This window comes from Phocoena sinus, chromosome 18 (genome assembly GCF_008692025.1).
Source record: "Phocoena sinus isolate mPhoSin1 chromosome 18, mPhoSin1.pri, whole genome shotgun sequence".
In the NCBI taxonomy this organism is placed as follows: Eukaryota; Metazoa; Chordata; class Mammalia; order Artiodactyla; family Phocoenidae; genus Phocoena; species Phocoena sinus.
Genome location: NC_045780.1, coordinates 8,809,416 through 8,833,532, shown reverse-complemented (window position 1 = coordinate 8,833,532; position 24,117 = coordinate 8,809,416). Strand labels below are relative to the sequence as shown.

The window sequence follows — 24,117 nt, the reverse complement described above, 5'->3', positions numbered from 1 at the left end:
ACTTTAAAATGATACATAAATGACACTCAGTCATCTCTGAACTGCCCTTGAACGGTGTCAGAGAAAATCTGGGATGTAAGCAATAGGTACTCTGCATGGGAGCCAAATAACGAATGTAACCCCCAGTTTAGAAACCAGATAAATCGGTGTTATTCTTCACGATGTGCATCAAGTCTAGGTAAAACATACAAACTTTCTTTATATAGCTAGCTACTCTAATGCTTTTAAAATATAATTTTATTTGTATGAATTTTGACTAACACACGTTTCAAATATTAAACTACAGAAAGAGGAGGCTTCTGTAGATTTTTTAAAAGTTAGCAATTTATAAAATCCAAAATTTTACTGGGAGGCAGCATTGCATAGTAGTTAATAGTTCGGGCTCTGCATTTAGATGGCTTAAGTATGAATCCTGGTTCTACCAGTTTGGCTGTGTGACTTCTGTTTCTCATTAATGAAATGGGAAAACAGTTCCCTACTTCAGGGGTCCCCAACCACCCCCCCACCCCCCACACCCCTGCCACGGACTGGTACTGGTCTGCGGCCTGTTAGGGACCAGGCCGCACAGCAGGTGGTGAGTGGCAGGCGAGCGAGCGATCTGCTGCTCCCCGTCGCTCGCATTACCGCCTGACCCACACACGGCCACCCCGCCCCCTCCTCCCCCGCCCTCGTCCGTGGAAACATTATCTTCCACGAAACCAGTCCTTGGTGCCAAAAACGTTGGGAACCACTGCCCTACTTCATAGTGTTGGTGGGAGAATTAAATGAGACAGGCTTAGAATGAGGCCAGACATACAGTAAGCACTCAGTAAACTTTGTTCTCCTATTTGGTATTATTTCAAATCAAAAACAGGTATAGACTGTATAAAATATTAGATATAGAGTTTAAAATGTAAATTAAACAAAATTTCTTTTCTGGCCGTGCCGCATGGCATGCAGGACCTTAAGTTCCCCGACCAGGGATTGAACCTGCACCTCCTGCAGTGGAAGCATGGAGTCTTAACCACTGGACTGTCAGGGAGGTCCCTAAAATGTAAATTTGGATTCTAAATATTATTAATTAATTACACTGCCAACTGCTGTAAATCATGGGTAACTCATGTAATTCTTGTTACCAATTTCCAGTTTGCCTACACGGTCTATATATCTCTGAACATCCTTCTCACAACTTTTCCTAATTCAGTTCTTTTCAAATCACTCTTTTCTCCCTGATAGCTAGCTGTCACTCAATATCTCCTCAGGTTCATGAACAATTGACTTTTGATGAAAACTCAACATTATACATCAACAATCCAATTTTCATAAAAGCTGCCACTTCCTTGACATTTGACTTGAAATAGGAAAATGCCAACATGCATGACAATGCTCAAAGCTAATTTTACCTCAATAGTATTTTTCATTTTGTGGAACGTTTCTCGAAAATGGCCCTCCTTTGGACTGGCAGAAAACATGGAAAAATCTCCAGCAAATAAAGTAGGAATTCCTGATTTGGACTCTGGTAGCCACTGGAGGTTGCTTGCAGCAATTAACATGTGAGGTTTAATAATGTCTTCATTAAGATCTATCCAAAACTTTATTGCCAATAAATTATGGCATTCATCTGATAAATAGACCAAAGGAGCAAGACCTAAAATGGAAAAAACAAAATCCAAAAAGTAGAAAACAAAAAATCGAACTTCATTTATGTATGTGTTAGATAAATTTAAAAATACAAGGAATCTCTAAATATGGCCATTAATTTTGGTATGCTAATGGTAAAAACAAATCAAAATAACTAAATTTAGAGAAAGCTCAGGATTTCCAAAACAACCTGTTGCTTATGGTGCTAAAATTTCAATGCAATATGACAACACATTCTGTTACAGAGGCCATGGGGAAGCAGGCAGCATGTAAGCTGAATAATGAATAGGGGAAATTCATCAAGATGGGAAGGAAAAGGCCATTCTAAGCAAAGTGAATGAATTTTTAGAGGTAGGAATGTTAAATGCTTTAGTGGATCAAGAATGTGAAACTGTACAGTTTAACTGAGGTATGTGGGGTGGTGGTTCAAGGCAGGAGGTTGAATGTTTTTTCAGGCATCTGAAGGAGTTTTGGTTTCATTTTCTAAGGGCCAGGGAGCCACCAAAGATTTTAAGCTAGGAAACATCATGATTAGATTTAGGTATTGGAGAACTGGTATTTCAGGCTTAAGGTGGCGCTTTGAAACTTTCTGATAGAAATTTCTTTCTCTCATACTTGATGTCAAAATAAATTAAAAAAAGGAAGAAATGTCCACCAAAAACATACAAATAAGGAATATCCTGATAAAAAATTTTAAAGTTGGTGATGAAGGAAATAAACAAGATTGTGGACAGAACCAAGCACAGGAGGGCTCAGCTTCTAGTCTCCTTCCCCATATTGGTGAAATGACACACATTTTAAGAATTCTGTTATCCTTAAGTCTGAAGAAAAGCAAATAGAATGGGTATCCTTACTTTTTCCTCTTCTGATCAGAAATAATGAAAATGGCTATGGTGTAAAACAGGTGATCAAGGTTGACTGACAGGATAACAGTTGTGTTATGGGTTGACTTTTGTCCTGTAAAAGATGTTGAAGTCCTAACCTGTGAATGTGACATTATTTGCTGACAAAAATCAAGTTGAGGTCATTTCAGTACATCCTAATCCAATGTCCTTATAGAAAGGGGAAATTTGGACTCAGACACGCACACAGGGAGAGTGCCATGTGAAGATGAAGGCAGAGACTGGGGTGATGCATCTACAAGCCACGGAAGGCCAAAGATTGCCAGCAAACCATCAGAAGCTATGAGTGAGGCATTGGACAGATTCTCACAGCCTTCAGAATGAACCAAACCTGCCAACGTCTTGGACTTCAAGCCTTCAGAACTGTGAGACAGTATGTTGTTTAAGCCACCCAGTTTATGGTTCAGCAAAGTAATAGGTGAGGTTACTCACTGAGCTAGGGAAAATGATCTAGAACAGAGTTAATATCTTCCAGGGATATGGAATATATAGCGGATAGGAACTGAAATACGCAGCCCTCATACAGTAACTAAGGGGGAAAATTGGTCTTGAGTACAGCAGAGAAAAAGTCAAGAACTGCAGTGGGATGCTGGCAAGTTTCTCCCATGCACCTCATCTCAACACCACAGTCTGCTGTGGGACCATGAGAACTAATCGCATGTCTGTCTCCACAAGAAGCCCAGGCTCCTAGTTCATCCTGCACTCCCTGGACTCAGTCTCCAGAGAGCTTTGCACATTGCCTCTTTGGACACCACCTCCGACCCCTCCCTTCTTAGCCTCACCTCACTCTCTATGCTATCAGATACCTTCTGACGGGCCTGAGGCCCCGGCTCTCTTCTCTATCTACTCCCACACCCAGCGACCTCATCCAGTCTCATGACTTTAATCATCACCTGTATGTTTATGACTTCCCAACTTATATCTTCAGCCCAGTTCATTCCCTTAGAACTATATCCAGCTGTCAAGTAGAAATCTCTAAGTAGATTAAGCAACTAAAACTTAACTGTCCAAAGCTGAGCTCCTGACCTTCCCTGCACACCTGTTTTTCTCGTGGTCAGCCCTCAGGAAATGGCAACTCCATTTGTCCAGCTGCTCAGACCAAAACCTCAGCCCTCACTCCTTGATTCCTCTCTTCATCCACACTGTCCCTCTACCTTCAAAATACAACCACAGTCTGACAATTTCTGGACATTCCCATTGCTTTTGTTTGCCCCAAACTATTCTCAATTGCCTAAATTTCTACAGTAGCCTCCAGCTGACTTTCCTGTTTGGAGTCTCATGCCCCCTACAGTCTATTCTCAGTATAGCAGCCTGAGTGATCCTGTGAAAACCTTATCAGGTGGTGTCAACGCCTCTACTTGAAACCTTCAGAGAAAAAGTTAAGAGTACATGCAAGGACCACGCCATTACCTGGTCCTTCACTCCCTCCTCCCAGCTGTTACTGCTCACTCCCTGGCCTCTACTAATACTTAAAGGAACCAGGGAGGATCCTCCTGTAACATGACCTTTGTAATTGCCATTCCTCCTGCCTGGAATGTTCCTCCCCCAGAGGTCCACATGCCTCTCTCCTCTAGTCCTTCAATTCTCATTCACATATCAACTTTGCAGTAAGGTCTTTCCTCACTTCCCTATCTAAAGCTACATTCCTTTCCCCTTCCCTCGATCCTACCTGTCACTCCCGACTTAGTTTTTTTTCCTTAGCCATACTAAGAAAACTATATGTGCTATTTATTTTGTTTGTGATCTCCCTCCTCGACCATAATGTAAGCTCCATGAGGGCAGGGATACTTGTCTGTTTTGTTCATTGCTATATACTTAGCATTTAGAAAAGTGCCTGGCACATAAAAGGCACTCAATACCGATGAAGTGAATAAAAGTTACACATCCTCTATAACAATAATATAATGAGTGGAGTCACCCAAGTATGACCAAGATGAAATAAAATGCTACAAAAACCATGCAGCATATTAACATACTACAGTCAAAGAACACCCCACAAAGCACTAAAACACAACTAAACAAAAACACGTTAAATAAAAAGAGGAAAAGAGCATAGCAAAAAACAAAGAGCACATCCCATAAAGTAAAGAAAACTAGAAGAACAAGAAAATTTCTGAAGTCCTCAAAACAGATTCATGCTGTTGAACTTAATAGGAACAGATACTCAATAAAATAAAAGCTTGCATATGGATATGGGATGAAAAATAGCCCGGCAAGATAAAAAGGAGACTGCAGGACCAGAGAAATAAACTGAGGACACCAGTATACTATCATAATGGGACAAATGCATGCACTACAAATAGCAAGGAATAAAACATACCAATATATTGCAGAGAATAAAATTACTGATATAAAGGCTGGATATAATCATGGTGAATGAAGCATAATCCAACGTAAGACTAACTGCTGTCCTTGAAGTAGAAATCCCAAAAATGAAATAGCAGATTTATTCAAAGATGTTACAGAATTTCTCTGATACAAAGAAAGCACTGAATCTGCAGATTAAAAGGGCATCTGTGTTCCAGGAGAACTGTATACAGACTGCTTATACTAAGACATAGCTTAAACTTTTGGACTTAAAAACTTATTCTTCAGACATCTAGACATAAAAAGACAATCACCTAAATGGGGGAAAAATTAGGCCAGTCCCAGACTGTTCAATGTCAAAAGAGCAATTTCTACAAAGTTCTGAGGGAAGAAAGAAGCAAGAACCCATATTATTATGCCTGCCAAAATACAGTCTCAGAATTAGAGCAACAGGTTCAGATTTCAAACATACAAGGAACTCATGGAATATGGCACATTTGAAACCTTCATGAAGAAAACATTGACAATAAACCTTAGCCAAAGAACTGAGGAAGGGAGAAGCTGTGACAGGGCAGTTGATAAACAAGAAATCCACTGACCTGAGACCCTACCCTGAACCAGGCACTGTTTTAAGAGCTGAGGATACAGCAGTAGCAAAGTGTCTGCCCTTAGAGAGCTAACATTCCAGAAGAGGGAGACAAAAAACCCCATAAATATGTATTGTTAGTGCTGGTGGGTGCTATGGAGAAAAATAAAGCAGAGTAAAGGGGTAAAAGTGCTAGGCTGGGAGCAGAGAAAGTACAGCTCTTTTACAAAGGGTGCTCAGGGAAAGGCTTCTTACGAGGTTGCATTTGACCAGAGACTTTAAGGAGCCAAGGGGGCCAGCTATGTGGCCGCCTGGGGAAAAGGGTTTCTGGGAGAGGCAGCAGTGAGTGTAAAGGCTCTGTGATGAAAGTGGGCTCAAGAATAGCAAGGAAGTGAGTGGTTAAGAATCCCTATGCCAATGCAGGGGACACAGGTTTGAGCCCTGGTCTGGGAAGATCCCACATGCCGTGGAGCAGCTAAGCCCGTGCGCCACAACTACTGAGCCTGCGCTCTAGAGCCCGTGAGCCACAACTACTGAAGCCAGCGTGCCTAGAGCCCGTGCTCTGCAAGAGAAGCCACTGCAATAAGAAGCCCGCGCACCGCAACGAAGAGTGGCCCCCACTCACCGCAACTAGAGAAAGCCCGTGCAGAGCAATGAAAACCCAACACAGCCCTAAAATAAATAAATTAAAAAAAAAAAAAAAAGAATAGCAAGGAAGGTGTCAACACAGCTGAAGGGGGATGAGGGACAGCGTTCTGGGAGGTGAGAGGGGTGAAACCAAGTGCTATGGGGGCCTGGCACAAAATAATCAATAAATGGAAGGCTTTTGTGCTTAAGATGAGACATAGTTGGGCCTTTACACTTGCTTTCAGATAAAATCTATGGAACAAGGTATGGAAGGAGGAACGAGCAATGTCATACTGAAGGAATAAAATATAAATGAATTTGGCTAAGATGTTGGAAAGTGGTAAAGACTGAAGTAGGAGGTGAAGGCTTGATAGCTCAGTGAACTGCAGAAGATTATAATTATTTGTCTAGTAATGACTAATATGCAAAACATTTTCTAGCAATTTCTTTAAAATTAAGTAGCACAGAATGGGATGTAAGTTGTTTCCTTGTAATATTGTAGAATTGCTTTTCATTAAGAATCGAGGTTAAAAAAGCTTACTTTCAAATCACTAGTTACCAAACTTACCTATTAGTAGCTCCAATGAATCACAAGGAAGACAAATTTTAAAATATAATGTTTTTCAAAAGCATCAATAAAAAGCTACCATTAAATACACTGAGTATTACCTATTTTTTTCACAACAGAAACTACAAATCCTATTAAGTCCACCTCAGAACAAGGTGGCTGGAAGTCTGGATCCAATAATTTGTTGAAGTGAAGCAGCTCCCTTGGCTGATAAACTTGTAATAGAATTTCATCTGAAGCCTACAAGAAAAAAAAAAAATCAGTATATGTAGATTCAATAAACAAATACACATCTATCAAAATTGAAAAATCATGATGAAAAGTTTATACCGGTAGTTGTTGATACTGCGTTTTTTTTGTTGCTGTTAACTGTATGTTAGCTCTTTTGGATTTACTTTTAGATTTTGATGCTGCAAGATGATAGATTCTGTATCTCTTTCCCTCTGTTAAGAGAGAATATAAATCTGATGATGGACGCCAGATACTCAACACAACTAGAGAAAGAGGAAAAAGACACAATATAAGAAATGATAATCATTGAGAGTCTTGTTTAAAAATAAATACTGAGGACAATAAAGGTCTAAGGGTTATATTTTCTTTTGTGGGTACTGGTAGCCCATTTTTGCTCCTCTTAACATTTTATCTACCATTTGAAATAATTTTATTAATAATAATTTTTTAAACTTAAAATTGATAAAAACAAAAACTTTACATACTGACCTGAATCTTTTTCCTTTCTCTTACAGCTCGTGATACGCAGCTTCCACACAGGTGTAACGTCTCTTGGTAAAATCTGTTCCCCTTGCTCAGCAGACTCCATAGCCTTCCTGAGTTCCACATGGATCTGGGCTTGCTTCTTATCATTTAACGTCTGTCTGTGATTATTCAAGGCTCTTAACTGCTCTTCACTAAAATAACCCTGTGTCCATTGAGGCAGATGATTTTGGAATAAAAAGCAAACAAAATAGAAACAAACCACCTCATCTATTGTAAATGAATCTCTTTAAATGGGATCAAAATACAACAGAATTTAGTTCACTTTAAGGATGTGACAATATAAAAATTGAGATTAATGTACTCAGCTTATCACATAACAAATATTTTCAAGTGACTTAAACAGTTTACTAATCTTTGTGACAAGTTTACCTAGGGCAGGGCTTCCCTGGTGGCGCAGTGGTTAAGAATTAGCCTGCCAAGGCAGGGGACGTGGGTTCGAGCCCTGGTCCGGGAAGATCCCACATGCCACAGAGCAGCTAAGCCTGTGCACCACAACTACTGAGCCTGTGCTCTAGAACCCATGAGCCACAACTACTGAGCCTGTGTGCCACAACTCCTGAGCCCGTGGGCCACAACTACTGAAGCCCTCAGGCCTAGAGCCCGCGCTCCGCAATAAGAAGCCCACACACCGCAAAGAAAACCCAACGCAGCCATAAATGAATGAATGAACGAATAAATAAATAAAAATTTACCTAGGGCCAAAACAACCCTTACTTATAAATATACTCTAATAATCATAATCATCAACACTGACATTATAAATGGTTAACATCTGAATGCCTATTATATTTGAGAAACAGATCTATGTGTGGGTAATGTATTAATTCATTTAATCATTACAATAATCCTATGAGGTAGGTACGATTCCTGTTTCCATGTGGTAGATGATGAAACTGAGGTACAGACAGAATAAATAATTTACAGAGGCATATAGGCAGGGGTTGACTCAAGGGGACTCATTCTTATCCCCCTATAGTATAATTTCATTAACCCTGGAACAGTAGATACAATTTAAAACAAATATGTACTACAAGCACTTATCTCTGCCTCTACATTTCTCTCCCAATCATTTAGCAAACTGGTGTTTGAACGTCCTGGGAACCTCACCCAGTATTAACAACAACAAAAAAATCAACCAAAAATAAAATAAATAGAAATCCTGACATATAACCTACTAGACTGCTGCTGACTTACCCATGTTAATACCCTAATCTATACTGAGAAGGGAGATTATGAAATCCCTGTGCCCTACAAAGGTCTTCCTAAATAAGCAGTGTTTAGGTTAAACATGAATTAAAAAAACAATATGTGATTTCAGAAGTCCCACAATACTAAGCACTGTCACTGAAAACAAGTCCTCTTAACAGGGTATTTTAGAAATTGATGGCAATTTTTCCCTCTGAAAATGATAATGATACCTTTCAGTGACTCTCATAGAATCACATAAACTTAGAACCTTAGAGATAAGCTACTCTCAGGCTTTCCCCTGGCAGATGGCAGAGAGGAGGTCCGAGAGATCTCACCTGTCCGAGAGAAATCACCTGTCCAGCTACACAGGGGCAGAGCCAGGTATAGAACTTAGTCCTCGAACTCTCATTCTGCCCCCTTTCTCCTTATAAGTAAATTTTATAAAAGGAAACCAGAATAACATTTTGTTAAATTTTATGGATGAAATTAAAACTATCTTCATAAGCTTCAACAAACATAAAGAGACAGAGGCAAATAATTTCTCAGGAAAGCATAATAAAGCCTTACAGACTTGTAGCAAGTATACTCACAGGCTTGAAAATCAGACTCACTTCCCACAGGGAGAATCTGAGTTGTAACATTTGGGAATATAAGGGAATTCTGTTCAGAATAGCACTGCTCACTCTCCGAGCAGAGTATTCTTTATTTTGAGGTCCCATTATTTAAGAAAGTTAAGGTTATATACAACATTTATTGTCATCAAATAAATGAGATTAATCAATAAACTGTTTTCCTAAAATTTCCCCTCTCCTCCCTATTTTGCAAACTAATCCTAGAATTTGCATTAATTAGATACCCAGGTGTCTAAAAATTTAGGAAGTAGCCTACCTTAATGTACGAAATGATATTCTAATAATAACATTTACACAGAACTTTGTTAACAGTACACTTTACATACATTATCCAATTTGATCCTAAAACAACATCTTTTGTGCCCATTTTATAGCTCTTTTATATCCAGTTTGCTTAGCTAATCAATGGTTGAGCCATGATCTAAAGCCTATGCTATTTGTAACACACTTTTGTTCTTCTGAAAGTTTTCCACCTAAGTATCCTTAAGGTAGAGGATTATGAAATAAACTCTACATAGGATCTGAGAAAGAGCTGAGAACATGGAAACTGAGACAGTGCTCTGAAGGTACTTGTTTTATCTTAAAAATAAGCAAGTTTTGCCTGCATTTTAAACCATATTTAATATATAAATTATTTAACCCTCTCATCCTCTATTTGGTACAGAAGTAGAAATGTAGCACCCTGGTTTGGTACATCACCGAGGACCCCATCACTGAGGTACACATCCCTTGGAGAAACACAGCATTTCAACACAGTGCTTCCTGTAATTGCCAGATGAGTGACTATAGCTTTCCACCTTGAAGGATGAAGATTAGCCTCACTGTAAGCCAGCTTACTCTCACCTCAAGGTAACTTGGATCTGGTGAATCCTTCACAGCTTCATAAAGTTCTGCACCACCTTGCAGAGCATGGACTTGCTGTCTTGTTAGTGCACGTGATGGTATACATCGTTCTGTTATATTTTCTAGGAAAAAAGCAACACTAATTAGCTGAACTATAAATTTAAGAACTCTGAAAACTAGAGAACTCAACAAAAAAAAACACCCAAAGAAGGAAGGTTAAAAATAAACCACTTATCTGCTAAAAGTTCTCCAGGAAAATTTGAAACTAGTTTAATAAGTTCTCCTACAAAGAGTTTACGTCATTAGAGCAATTTGTAAATTTCATGATTTACATGAAATTTACATGACTTACACGAAAGTGATTTCATGTAAGTAAATTATTTCATGATTCACTTAATTGTGAGCTAGTGATAATTTTAAGCAAATCAAATATTCAGTCCCATTTTCCTGCAAATTTATTTAGAACATGAAGTTAAACAATGAAGAAAATCATGAGATCCACCTCCTAGAGTAATGGAAATAAAAACAAAAATAAACAAATGGGACCTAATGAAACTTAAAAGCTTTTGCAAAGCAAAGGAAACTACAATCAAGACGAAAAGACAACCCTCAGAATGGGAGAAAATATTTGCAAACAAATCAACAAAGGATTAATCTCCAAAATATATAAACAGCTCATGCAGCTCAATATTAAAGAAACAAGCAACCCAATCCAAAAATGGGCAGAAGACCTAAATAGACATTTCTCCAAAGAAGACATACAGATGGCCAAGAAGCACATGAAAAGCTGCTCAACATCACTAATTATTAGAGAAATGCAAATCAAAACTACAATGAGGTATCACCTCACACCAGTTAGAATGGGCATCATCAGAAAATCTACAAACAACAAATGCTAGAGAGGGTGTGGAGAAAAGGGAACCCTCTTGCACTGTTGGTGGGAATGTAAACTCATATAGCCACTATGGAGAATAGTATGGAGGTTTCTTAAAAAACTAAAAATAGAACTACCATGCAACCCAGCAATCCCACTACTGGGCATATAACCTTAGAAAACCATAATCAAAAAGAGTCATGTACCCCAATGTTCACTGCAGCACTATTTACAATAGCCAGGTCATGGAAGCAACCTAAATGCCCATCGACAAATGAATGGATAAAGAAGATGTGGCACATATATACAATGGAATATTACTCAGCCATAAAAAGGAATGAAATTGGGTCATTTGTAGAGACGTGGATGGGTCTAGAGACTGTCATACAGAGTGAAGCAAGTCAGAAAGAGAGAAACAAATATCGTATATTAATGCATATATGTGGAACCTAGAAAAATGGTACAGATGAACCGGTTTGCAGGGTAGAAATTGAGACACGGATGTAGACAACAAATGTATGGACACCAAGGGGGGAAAGCAACAGGGGGTGGTGGTGGTGGTGTGATGAATCAGGAGATTGGGATTGACATATATACACTGATGTGTATAAAACTGATGACTAATAAGGACCTGCTGTATAAAAAATAAAATAAAATTCAAAAAAAAAAAAAATCATGAAGAAATGCAGAACATAAAATTTTCTGCAATAAAAAAAGGTAGATAAAAAAAGTAGGGGCTTCCCTGGTGGCGCAGTGGTTGAGAGTCCGCCTGCCGATGCAGGGGACGCGGGTTTGTGCCCCGGTCCAGGAAGATCCCACATGCCGCGGAGCGGCTGGGCCCGTGAGCCGTGGCCGCTGAGCCTGCGCGTCCGGAGCCTGTGCTCCGCAGGGGGGGAGGCCACAACAGTGAGAGGCCCGCGTATGGCAAAAAACTAAAAAAAAAAAAAAAAAAAAAAAAAAAAAAGTAAAATTTCATGTCCTTTAAGCATAAAACACTATGATTTTTATTATTCAAATTGATGCCACAGAGAAAATAAGCTCTAGTTCCAGGTATAAAAACATAAAGATCAACAACTACAACAGCAAAAATGTAAGTTCTATAAAGTATATAAGGACACAGAGGAAAGAGAATGACAAACAGCTTGGGGAGAATAAGTTGATAGTTCTTTCCCTTGTGGCTTTTTTTCCTCTAATACCAAAAATCAATGCTACAAATACTTTAGTATTTACTTTAGTAAAGCTTATGGGCCAGTTTAATTAAGACTTCTGAAAAGTGCTGTAGGTATGTAATGTTTAATTGCCTAAGACAATTTGTGAGGATCTAAAAGCTCACTATGTTGAATAAGGATGTGATATTTGGGGGCCAATTCAATGCTTATCTGTTTACCTATGTATGTAATATTTTTTTTTTCAAATCAGAAAAAATTCAAATTCAGAATTAGAAAAAAAAATCTATTACTCAAAATAAAGACAATTCACCCAGTTAGAAGCCTCTAAAAATCTGAAAAAAAGATCTTGTAAATACAACTCATTTTACCTTCATGCTCTTCAAATTCTGCTTGAATTTTAGTGAACAGGGCTTCCAGTTTCTTTTGTTGGGCTTCTGCATATTTTGTTGCTTCCTTTTCTTCTTCTCTTTCATTTCGAAATATGTATAATCCAGATGATGTCTTCTCCATCCACTGTAATAATGTGTCAAACAGAAATACAGGGTAGGGAGCAGTCATTCAAATTAATTGTCTCTAAAGAAAGAAATACAGAGTAAGTTTCAAGAATACATCATACCTGTATAGGGTATGCTCTTTGAATAATTATGTCAACACAACCAACATTTCCTCCATCGCTGAAAAGTGATGACAAGGGAAGAGGAAAAGGTCTAGGATTGGAAAAGAATCCGAGTTTGGCATACCAGCAAGCAGGCCGAGTACTGTTAGCAGAAATCTAGACAAATTAATAAATTGATTTGTAAGTTAAATATATACCTGTATTCAATTCTATTTCAGATTTTATAATAATTTTCCTGCTTTTACAGCTGACACCAAATCACCTCATTGTGAAATTTCAGAGTGATGGAGACAATCTTAAAAACGTCTTAGGAACAGATCACATAGTAAAGGACTGGGAATAAGACCAGCACTGAACTTAACAGAAACTATACCAGAAGCAAGAAGGTAATAGAGGAAATGTCTTCAAAATTCTGAAAGAATTATAGTATTTCAACCTCAAATTCTATATTCAGCCAATCTTGTAATAAGATAAAAAAAAAACCTGCATGTTTCCTTTCTCAAGAAGCCTCTGGCGGTTGTGTGCCCTTAAAGCTAGGGAATACATCTAGAAAGGTATGGAATTCAGAGTATAGGGCTTTCTAACTCAGAAAGAGGTGAAAATAATTTCAAGAATAACTGTGCAGCATACATAGAAGATAACCAGTTCAGAACTGAGCAGGAACATGGAGAGATCCAAGGAATCTCCAAGAAAAAGAAATGGAACTGATAAAGGTATTTTAACATAGTGAGACAATTTTTATATGGCTCCTGTGTGGGAATGAGTTGGTAATAAGGATAAAGAAAATTAAGAAAGACAAAAAAGACAAGACAGTTAATAACTCCAGGGAAAGCAGTAAGTTGTAAAGAAAGGAAATGTAATCATGGTATACTGTATGCTGAGTTGCAAAAAATATTTTTCATAGTCATTATAACATAAACATTGAATACTGACTTCACTCCTCATCTTTCATAGCAGGAAGCTAACAGTTAATGTCTAAACTGAAGGTGAAAAGAAGACCTAACAGTATAAGCAAAAGAAACAGCCAAAGGGATTGGAAGTGCTTGCCTTTGGGGAGCATGAAGGGGGGTTAGGCAGGGTTGCATCAGTGACTGCTTTTGTGTATGTGGTTATTTACTTGAGTTTTGAAATTATGCACATATATTTATTTGATAAAAACAAAACAAAAACTGAAAGCCAGTGCAACTTTGATATTCTAAGCAACATAAAACAAAAGCCTGTTTCAGCTTGACTAAAAGCAACCCAAGTTAATGACAAATTATCTCTTTAACTTAAAAATGATTGATTTATTAAAATGCTTTCCTGAATTACAGTGATCCAGAATACAACAGAAGTAAATTCTTTACAAGGTTACCTCAAAAGTGAATCTGAATGTGCAACATTAGCAGTCATTTCTGATAGCAATATTACAGACTATTCAACATAACAAAGTCCTGTTATCTAGGTTTAAATCTACATAGAGATGAAAGGTGTACTTTAGTATTCTATATACAAGAATCACTGAAATCTAATGTTCTAATCATACTGGAACAGAGATTTGGCCAAGTAATCACGGTGGAAGCAGAGCAATACTATGAGAACAACATGAGGGCTATAGGTACCAAAATCAAACATCCGGTGCAAATTTACTCCTGCTCTTTAACTGCAACTGCATTATTTCAGCTCAGTAAATATCTCTGGCTTTCCAAAAACACAAATATTTAACTATCTGAGAAATATGCCACTTAAACTAATAACAGTATCAGTACATTTTCAAGAAACGAAGCATCCTTAATAGGCGTAAGTAAATTTTAAAATTTAAATGTAAACTCTCTCTAGAATTTAACTGAATCAGTGACTGATTTTTACCGAGTGTACATTAATTTAATTTACCTTTAACATAAGAGATTCTGGGGCTTCAAGAGGCGTACAGGCATCAGGAGACCCCACCAGCTCTGCTCCGTGAATTATGATCTTCTGACCCACAGTTAGTCTACTGTTCTTTAAGAGAGCTAAGAGGGGAGGATCCACCTGGGCCTTAATAGCATACCATCCATCTGTAAGTTCGACAACGGCCGCTTTTGTGGTATCCATACTATTAGTTTTACTGCTAGAAGTTTCAGATATATTTGTGCTTAATGAAATTATTTCAGAAACACAGAGAACAAGCGTTTTTGCAGCTGTGTCATCCCTTTCCATTATCTTTTTTATAGCTGATCTTCTGCTTCTATCAATTTCCATATCATACCTAAAAGGAAAAAAAAGAATTATTTTAGAAATTGTGGGTCTAGAATTTCATGGTAAAAAAAAGTCACCGAATAATTGAGAATAAAAATTAAATACCTTTATTGAATACTGAGACTGAAGAGAATTTAAAATTTGGTAGCTGGTAATATATTAAGTTTTATACTGCTAAAATATGAATTAAATATTAAAACCCCCAAAATGCAAAAATGCTTTACTAGCAATCCCTGAAGAGCCGATCAAATTAGTAATTCATATTCTTCTCATGTGCCAAGAGGTTAAGGAGAGGGTGGGAGAAGAGGGAAGCATAGGGTGTATGAATGTGTGACTGCTCTTAAGTGGGGGCTGGAGGGTGACAAGAGAACTGCGCTATACAACTGAACAGCAGTGTGGGATGGCAGCTGTCACCAACAACTGGCTCTGACGTGCAAGTCACAGACAGCACAGAAGTCTGACCCATACAATATATGATTACATAATATAGAGCTTTAAACTTGCCTGTATTTGAGTTGAAGAAGTACCCTTTCTGGGCTTAGGCATCTATTAGCAAATTCTTTAGGAAAGGCAAATTCCATAGCTGCCAGTTTCCATATAATCCATCTATAATGATTATAGACCCAAACTCTAGAAATAAGCTTTGGATCCACACCTGGGGTGTCACACAGAGCTCTGAACAAATAAAGGTAGAAGAAATAATAAAAACCAGGTAAGATGATACTGAATTCAATAACCCCAGCTATTCTTTGCACAAAAACTAAATTGTACAAGATCATTCAATAAGTTGTTATGAGTTAACGTAGTATTATAATTTTAGAAAATGACATGTATCAAAATATGCTAATAAAAATTTCACTTAACATGTTAGTCAATATAATTATTTCAACTGGAAAATGAGATCCTGACTGGAAAATAATTATATTTTAGATTATATATTTCTTATCAAAGAGATTGTTTTTAGAAATCACCTAAGAACTTCCTTCTCTAGTCCTGGTTCTCTTCTTGATATCTGCTCAAATCTACAACTTGAGCCCTTTCTGCTCAAATCTACAACTCCTCCTCCTTTCCCATTCTCACTCTCAGCACTACATAAACAGAAGTAATTAAAAGAGAACTTCCATAAACTTCCACCCTCCTATTTACCAACCACCAGCATCAGTACCCTTACACATTACCTTCTTACTCTATTTAAAAAATTGTATACCTCTCCTCACCTAACTCTCTCTTACCCCCTTTTTCCAGCTTTATCTTCAAAGTATTTATCACTTTTTAATATATTATACCATTTACTTATTCCCTTTTAAAATTTTCTTTCCCTGTCCCAAACTAGAATATATGATTTATTAGGGCAGAGATTTTTTTGTTTTGCTATCCCTAGTACCCAAGATAGTATCAGACACATAGTAGGTTCTCAATAAATATTTGTTGAATGATCAAAAACACAGCTTGAGCCTCAACAACGCAGTTTGAACCATGCCCACCTGATTACAGAGTAATCACTCAACCTCTACACTATGCAGTCTACCTAATACAATTAAGTGATACAGCTGTTACTTTTCCAACTAGAATCAACAGCTGATATTTGTTATGTGGGACAAGTACCAAGATGTAAATAACATTCGTGTTTTAAAATACTCCAAAAACATAACAGAAATTTAAGGAAAAAATATTTTAACACTTTTCTCAAAACTATAAACTTTAGAAAGATATACCGAGATCTCAAAAATAAGGGCACAGGAGAAAGGTTTCCTATCTCTTGTCATTGGCATGAGGTAATACCTCCCTGATAGCAAACATTTAAAATTATGTTTGTATAAACACTAGAATCCTAAGAGGATATATAGTTCCTAAACTGTTGATTTTTTAGGGCACTGGAGTTTTCTAGTCACTTGGTATTACTGATATTTAAGTATTTCTGTTTAACTTTATTTTTTATATTTTATATTTACTGAAATACACAATGAAAGAGAATATCCACACAAGTATACACATGTGTGTGGGTTTACGATAAGGCCAACTCACACTTAACTTTTCTTATCAGTTTTTATTTTATAAAAGCTATAATGTCCTAATTTAAGAAAAACCAATTCACTAAATCCTAAGACAAACCAAAATTCACTTTTCAAAAGATTTCAACAGAATATCAAGTGAACCACATGTACTTAAAATGATTCAATGTATAAACTTTTGATTTCTAGCCAAATTTTTAAGTTCAGGAGAGATAAGGAAAGATAAAAAGGGACTTGTGAGGAAAAGAGAGATGATGGAACATACAAAAGTTAGATAATACAAAATTTCTTTTTGTAGAGAGTACCTATAAAATTCTTCTTTTCCAGCCATTCCATCATTGGAGGGTATGAGCCATCCACCATCAGCCAACTGTATTCCCTTTCCAGCCCATAAACTTTCCTTACCAAAATAATCCTGAGTGTGAAACTGAAAAGACTCTGCATTTTTGCTGTTAATTTTTACACAATGTTTAGAAACACCGTACCTATATAGCTGCACAAAATAAATGATAGAAAAATTTGATAATGAGTAGGAAACATCAAAAAGAATGTTTCACAGAAAAAAAAAATTATAATACACCCAAACTGAATCTACCCAAAGTTTTTCATTTAAATATGAAAATATTCACTATAAAAATATGTAACTTACTTACTAGAAGCCAAAAAATTTTTACATAATATAAATGACCTATACATTCAAGAGTCTGCTGCACCTTTCCCATTTCCCTTATGTACATGCCTCCTGCTACATCTGCCATAGGAAGTCGTTGTGGGGATAAAAAAGTAATTTAATGTTTAAGAAAACCTCTTAAGTTAAAAAACTCAGAAGAGGCCCAGACTCTCACCTCTCCATTGCTCCAAATTCCAACTAGATAGTACTGGCTTAATAAAAATCCTTTTAAAAATGTAAATGGCTCTTAGCAGGTTCAGGGTTATGAGTCATTCACACTTTAAATTCAATGAGACTACTTTAACACCCAGCTGAGAGCACTTACAGTAATAAAATGAATACATTTTGAAGGCGAAAGAGAAATTGTAGTTTTGAAGCACTGATCACTTTAGGATAAGACAGCAGAGGAGAAGGAGGTTGCCACTGCAGGCTGATTAGGAAGCAAGATGATTTTACTCATCCATTTCTGCATCAGTTTGTTTTCTTTAAACAATCTGAAGATGCCAGTTAATGAAATAAAGTTACACATTGCTATAAAAGCTATTAATTCGCATTATAGACAAAAGCATACCTGTTTATGAGAACATGCAGTGGGGACTCGGCCTTCTACTGCTACTTTCAGAGAGATTCTAGGCATAGTGGATGTTTTTGCAAGATACAGACTACCTGGCTGTGGAAAAATACGTTGCCTTTGTTTCTTTTTAATTCGCATATCCTGTATATCTCTGGCAGTCTGAAGATTTGTAATTAAATCTATTAAAGAATAAATAATTAACAAAAAGTAAAATTGAATATAAAATTTAAAAGCACAACCCTTGTTTTATAAAATGATATATATCAATTTGCTCTAACTTTAAATCTTAAGGGATGAAAAAAAGTTTCTACTTGATAAACGTTTCTAAAAGAACAGAAATAGATTATTTTTATTTCGAATTTGGAAGAAAATTAGTAGCCTGATAAAAATCATAATCCAATAATAGCTGTCCTAGACTGCATGTCTAATAGCTTTTTTTTTTTTTAAGAAGAATGTCTACAGTTAGCTACCTTTGAAAGAAAACATTAGAGTAATTTAAACTTAATCTTTGGACAGAAATATCTAAAGCAATACAAAAGGTTTTGAAATTAGTAATCATAAAAGGGGCAAAAATCCGCAAGGTGTTATTTAACATAAGAAATATATATATCTGAAAGGCAAAAATACGTCAACACAAATTTTCACACAATACCTAAATGTTCTTCTTCACCCTTTGTGAAAAGCATAGTTGTTGTTTGATGAATTTCACTGTCATTAACATTATTTTCATGATCACCAGAGCCATGTTCATCTATGTTTTTTTGTTTTTGTTTGTTTTCCTCGAAATTAGTATTCCTGTTAACACACTGTTCATCTCTGTGAACATGCGATTTAGTTTTAAAAGGTGGGACAAAGACTTTCATTGGTTTGCCTGTAGTTATCGAGTGTCTCCTTTTTTCATTTCTTGGGGCAGGAACCTTACAAAGTGGCTGCCCTGAAACTGATAAACTGCTTGAAGACTTTTCCAAGGTCGGGTGTTCAGAAAAATGAGATTTAGATAGAAATTCTTGACCAGATGCAGTGAAATTTGGATTCTGCATTTCTCGCCTTTCCGTACTTGTGCTACAATGGGGAGAAAATATTTAAGCTTGATTATTTACCAGTAAATGTACATATATATATATATAAATGTTTTGGAATATGTATTTTTTTTCGTAGACCCTCAATTGCTACATGGCAATCCTATTCTGGTAACCGTTCTGCATTTCATCATGGTTGCCCTCCAAAACAATACCACACTCTCCAAGTCTGTAACTCTCTCTCACACACTGACTCCCAGCCTTTGACTTTACCACCTACAAACATGAGAGAAGAGAATCTGTCAAACCTGGATTCCCCCGTCTGTCTCTTCCAGGTCTATCACAGCTCCTCACTTACCTCCTTCGCCAGACATCTGTCTACCCGTCCTCTTCTCATGGTAACCTCTTCACCTGTATTCTTGACCCCATCTAGTATCCCAGTCTCCTCGGGAGCCCCACTCTTGCAATGATTATTCCATCTCCTTCCTTTCTCTATCATCTGTTACACCTTTTTCATTCAGAAAGCCTTGCCCACTCTTGACTTTTTTCTCAACCTTATCTCCCTTTCAAGCGGATACTGTTACGTACCCCTCATGGCCAACCTTCCTCCATAGGTAATCTAAACTAGCTATTTTCACTTCCTCACTTTCCACTCTCTGAACTCTCATTTTCCCCACTATTCTATAGAAACTTTTCTCAATAAAGTTGCTAATGACCTCCCAATACCAAAATTTAAAAAAGCCTCATGTGTGAACTCATTCTGCTTGACCTCTAACAGTTTTCACAACTTGTTCCTTTTTAAAATTCTCACTGCGAATATTTACACCACGATTGTCCCTCTTTTTCTTTCTTTCCTTTTTTTTTTAACTGTTCTTTTCCTCTTTCTCTTAAAAATCTTCCTGCCTCCAAAGTTGGATTTCTTCCCTAGACACTTCCCCTGGGTGATATGAGTCATTTACATTGCTTAAATTACCATCTAACAATAAAAATATCAATCTGTATCTTTATGCCCGACATTCCCCAGGTGTTATTCCTATACTTTGAACTGCATCTAGTACCAGACATCCTTATCTTGATGTTCCACACTCATCTCAAACTAAGCATGTCCCAAACTAAACTTACCACCTTCCCTAGCGTACATGTTCTTCCTCGATATTTTGTTGAAAACCCCATACTTCCTTTTACCCAACCCTATGCCCATGGAACTTGAAGTTACCCTACAACTTATTTAGTTATCCATTCATCTATCCAGCAAATATTTAATGTGTTCCTACTACTTGCCAGGCAGTGTTCTGGCTGGGGGATATAGTGACAAATGAAACAAAATCATAGAGTCTACATTCTAGTGGGGGGAAACAGACAAACAAGTAAATACGTCAATTGGTATTATATATGCTATGGAGAAAATTAAAGCATGGTAAGGGGGACAGGAAGTGTGTCCAGCAGAAATAAATAAATGATATTTTATATAGGCTGGTAAGGAAAACATTATTGACAAGGTGACATTTATACAGAGACCTAAAGGAAGTGAGAGGGAAAGCCATGAAGAGATTTGGGAGAAGACTGCTACAGGCAGAGTAGACATCACGTACTGGGCTAGACACAAGTATGCCTGGAGCAGAGTAGTCAAGGGGAAAGTTAGCAGGTGAGACTGGAAAGGTAGCAAAAAGGCCAGATCACAAAGAACCTGCATACCATGATAAGGACTTCTGGCTTGTACTATGCGATGGGAAGTCATGGAACAGTTTTTGAGTCCAGAAATGACATAATCTGCCTTATATTTAAAAGGATCCCTCTGGCTTCTTTGCTGAAAATTCACTGTGTATAGCGAGGTGGGGGGAGGCAAAGTAGGAAGCAGAAAGACCAGTTCTGTTGAAATAATGTAGACAGTTTTATGGTGACCAGGTGTTAAGGGTGGAAATGGTGAGAAGTGATTGGATTTGGGGTATATTTTGAAAGCAGAGCTGTTAGACTTTTACGTTTATAGGAAAACAAGTAAGGGGAAAGAATATCAGCTTTGGAGATGTTACATTTAAGATATCTGTAAGTCACCCAAATAAAAATGTCAAGTAGGTAGCTGAATGAATAAATATGTTGTTCAGGGAAGAAATCTGGGCTAAAGATATTAATTTTGGAGCTGTCACCAAATAGATGGTATACAGAGTCATGAGAGTGGATGAGATACTAGGGAGGAAGGGCAGGAAGAGAAGCCATCTGGAGCTGAACCATGGGGGTATTTAACATTTAGCAGTTAGGGGAAGAATTAGCAAAGGAGAGTAAGAAAGAACAGCCAGTGGGATAGGAGGAGACGTAAGACAGATGTCCCAGAAGCCAGAGTAAAGAAAATGGTAACTGGTAATCTTGATGAGGGGTAGTGGGTAGTGATGAAAGACTGGGATGGGCTCAGGAGAGAAAGGGAAGAGATGAAGTAGAGAAAGTGAGTTGAGACAATTCTCATGAGATGTGCTTTAAGTGGGGCATAGAAATGGACTGGTGGGATAAGAGGAGTCAAGAAAGGCTTTTCTTTTCAAGATGGGAGATTTATAGCAACTACCTACACTGATGGGACTAATCCAGTAAGGTGGAAAAATGATCAATGCAGGAGAGAGAGGGGACAATGGCTGGACTGGTTTTCTTGAATAGACCTAGATGAGATCAAGTGCACAGGAATGAATAAACCTATGTACTCCAAAACTTACTTTCACTGATTTTTCACTCCAATGTTTTTAAATATGAAAAATATTGCAAAAATGAGGAGTTTGCTTTGCAAGTTATGATCAAGACCTCTATTTGAATCCACATGGAGATATTTTGCCACTCTCAGTTAATGACTCTCTGGCCAAATCTTGAATCTGTCTTCCACTCACTCTCTACCACATGTATTAACTAAACTAAGGCCTTTACTTCCTTACTAATCTCCTTGCAACATTTTCTCTCTGGTCTGCTTCTAAAACACGAATCTGGTTACGTCGCGTCTCTTCTTAAACTTCCAAAGACAGAGTATCGCCTATCCAGGTTTCGACTTGTCAGAAATGACATACAGGAGGCTTCCTTCTTGGTCCTACTCTCTCCATTTCTTTGTGTTTCCTCATCCTCAGCCCACCCCCAGCCTGCCAAATCCCATGATGAAAGTCACACAACTTCTTACTGTTTCCAGATTTGGAATGCCCTCTTTAACCAGCATTCTTTACATTCCATCTAAAGTACTTTTCCTATTAAGCTTTGGTCACATATTTAAGCTGCCAATTTTTCTATGCTCTCACATCACTTTATTATATTCATTTTAGTATTTATAGCACAATAATTCTTTTCATGCCTGGCTCCAAGACAAGCAATCTGACTTGGACTTACATATCTTTTCATCTATCAACACAGTATAAATTAGATACTTCGAAAAGGTGCTTAATACCTGTTTGTTAAATGCATAAAACTATTTTCCCATCATATGAGTAAATTAAGGTAATATGTAGATAAGTAAGCATTTACTTTATTTTTAATATTACAACCTACTTTTGAAAATGAAAATTTAAAAAATCACCTGGATTTCTACATTCAACACATGTATATTAGTGGCCTGCTGAAAAATATATTCCAGAATACAGTTCGATGACTTTTTCAACAATGTCACAAGCAGTTATTTTTGAAAAGATAACATTAATGCAATTTAAACCATATGTTTGGGCTTAAAAATTTACCATTAGAAAAGATTTTACAACTGCTGTCTACAATTTGAGATGCTTCTGTGATATTCACATCCATTATCTATAAGTGACACCTCAGTAACTGCTTCTTCTGGGCTTTTTTCTATTGAAAAGCCACCACGGAGAATGAAGATTTAGCTCCCACAAGACTACTTCCACTTTACCAAACACTCTTTCTCTCTCTCCTTTCCTCATCTTCTCAAGTTATGTATTCGATTCTGTCAATATTTCACATTTATATTATGACTAAATACTTTTTACAGCTGAGTGTGTTATAGTAGTAAAAAGTATATGTGGTATTAATATGTAGTACATTCTCATTGTACTTCCTATCTTTACAACTTTTGCTTTCCATTGGGTTATTTTTTTTAAACTCTGCTGCTTTTCTATGTACCTATCATTCATTCACACCCAAACTCTCAGCTTTATACATATAATTCTCTTTTCATTCTGCTCCTTGAATAGTGTTTCTTCTAAGTTATTTTCATTAGTTTGATTTTTGGTTATTTCATTTTTGGTTTTTGTGATGTTCGGTAATCTTTGGTTGTCTGTTCATATTTAAGCATCGGGGATCACAGAGCTGTTTGGAAGCCTTTGGTACACCGTTACTGATTGTAAGCAACACTGTAGATTAACTGGAAGCTTCTAAGAGTGAAAACTTAGCTACCAGCATTCTGGAAGCTGAGTGGGGGAAGAAGACCTGGGGAGGAGAGCCCCCCAACATTCCGTGTGCACACATTAACCTGATCCCCTTGCCGTCAGTATATTACTCCTGCCTTCCACTGTGCCTAGTGTGTTCAATAAAGAAACCCTGTATTGTACCCTCCCTGGACAGTTAACCCCTAGTATTCTGTTAGAGTGCATAAGAGGTAGTGCCCAGCTTCACGGAGTGAAGGAGGGGATTTGACGGCATTTTAAATAGATTTTCAACCTATATACCCTTATTTTGGCTCCTTCTTCACCACCCAATTATTTTTTCTTTCTTTTTTTTCTTAATTTATTTATTTTTGGCTGTGTTGGGTCTTTGCTGCTGTGTGCAGGCTTTCTCTAGTTGTGGCGAGCAGGGGCTACTCTTCATTGCAGTGCACAGGCTTCTCATCATAGTGACTTCTATTGTTGCGGAGCATGGGCTCTAGGAGCGCAGGCTTCAGTAGTTGTAGCTTGCGGGCTCTAGAGTGCAGGCTCGGTAGTTGTGGCGCATGGGCATAGCTGTTC

At 37.4% G+C, this 24,117-nt stretch overlaps 2 protein-coding genes across 5 annotated transcripts in view; one reads left to right on the top strand and one right to left on the bottom strand.

Annotated features, from left to right (window-relative positions):
- The window catches only part of N4BP2L1 (NEDD4 binding protein 2 like 1), a 35,141-nt gene extending 27,656 nt beyond the window's left edge, over window positions 1–7,485 (top strand). For both annotated transcript variants that reach the window (XM_032611203.1, XM_032611200.1), the window contains one exon: window positions 7,357–7,485. Coding sequence is in view for 1 of the 2 variants with exons in the window: in XM_032611200.1 (XP_032467091.1) it covers window positions 7,357–7,363 (7 nt within the window). In the remaining variant the exon portion in view is untranslated. The remainder of the gene's footprint in view (window positions 1–7,356) is intronic.
- BRCA2 (BRCA2 DNA repair associated) overlaps window positions 1–24,117 on the bottom strand; it is a 56,095-nt gene that overhangs the window by 4,541 nt on the left and 27,437 nt on the right. Inside the window, exons 14-25 of one of the 3 annotated variants that reach the window (XM_032611191.1) lie at window positions 18,835–19,244; window positions 18,180–18,361; window positions 17,244–17,431; window positions 15,431–15,601; window positions 14,582–14,936; window positions 12,710–12,865; window positions 12,462–12,606; window positions 10,051–10,172; window positions 7,331–7,529; window positions 6,941–7,104; window positions 6,712–6,850; window positions 1,383–1,627 (exon numbers count right to left, since the gene is read on the bottom strand). In XM_032611191.1, coding sequence (XP_032467082.1) covers window positions 1,383–1,627; window positions 6,712–6,850; window positions 6,941–7,104; window positions 7,331–7,529; window positions 10,051–10,172; window positions 12,462–12,606; window positions 12,710–12,865; window positions 14,582–14,936; window positions 15,431–15,601; window positions 17,244–17,431; window positions 18,180–18,361; window positions 18,835–19,244 — 2,476 coding nt within the window. The remainder of the gene's footprint in view (window positions 1–1,382; window positions 1,628–6,711; window positions 6,851–6,940; window positions 7,105–7,330; window positions 7,530–10,050; window positions 10,173–12,461; window positions 12,607–12,709; window positions 12,866–14,581; window positions 14,937–15,430; window positions 15,602–17,243; window positions 17,432–18,179; window positions 18,362–18,834; window positions 19,245–24,117) is intronic. The other 2 variants (XM_032611192.1, XM_032611193.1) reach the window with 2 other exon arrangements.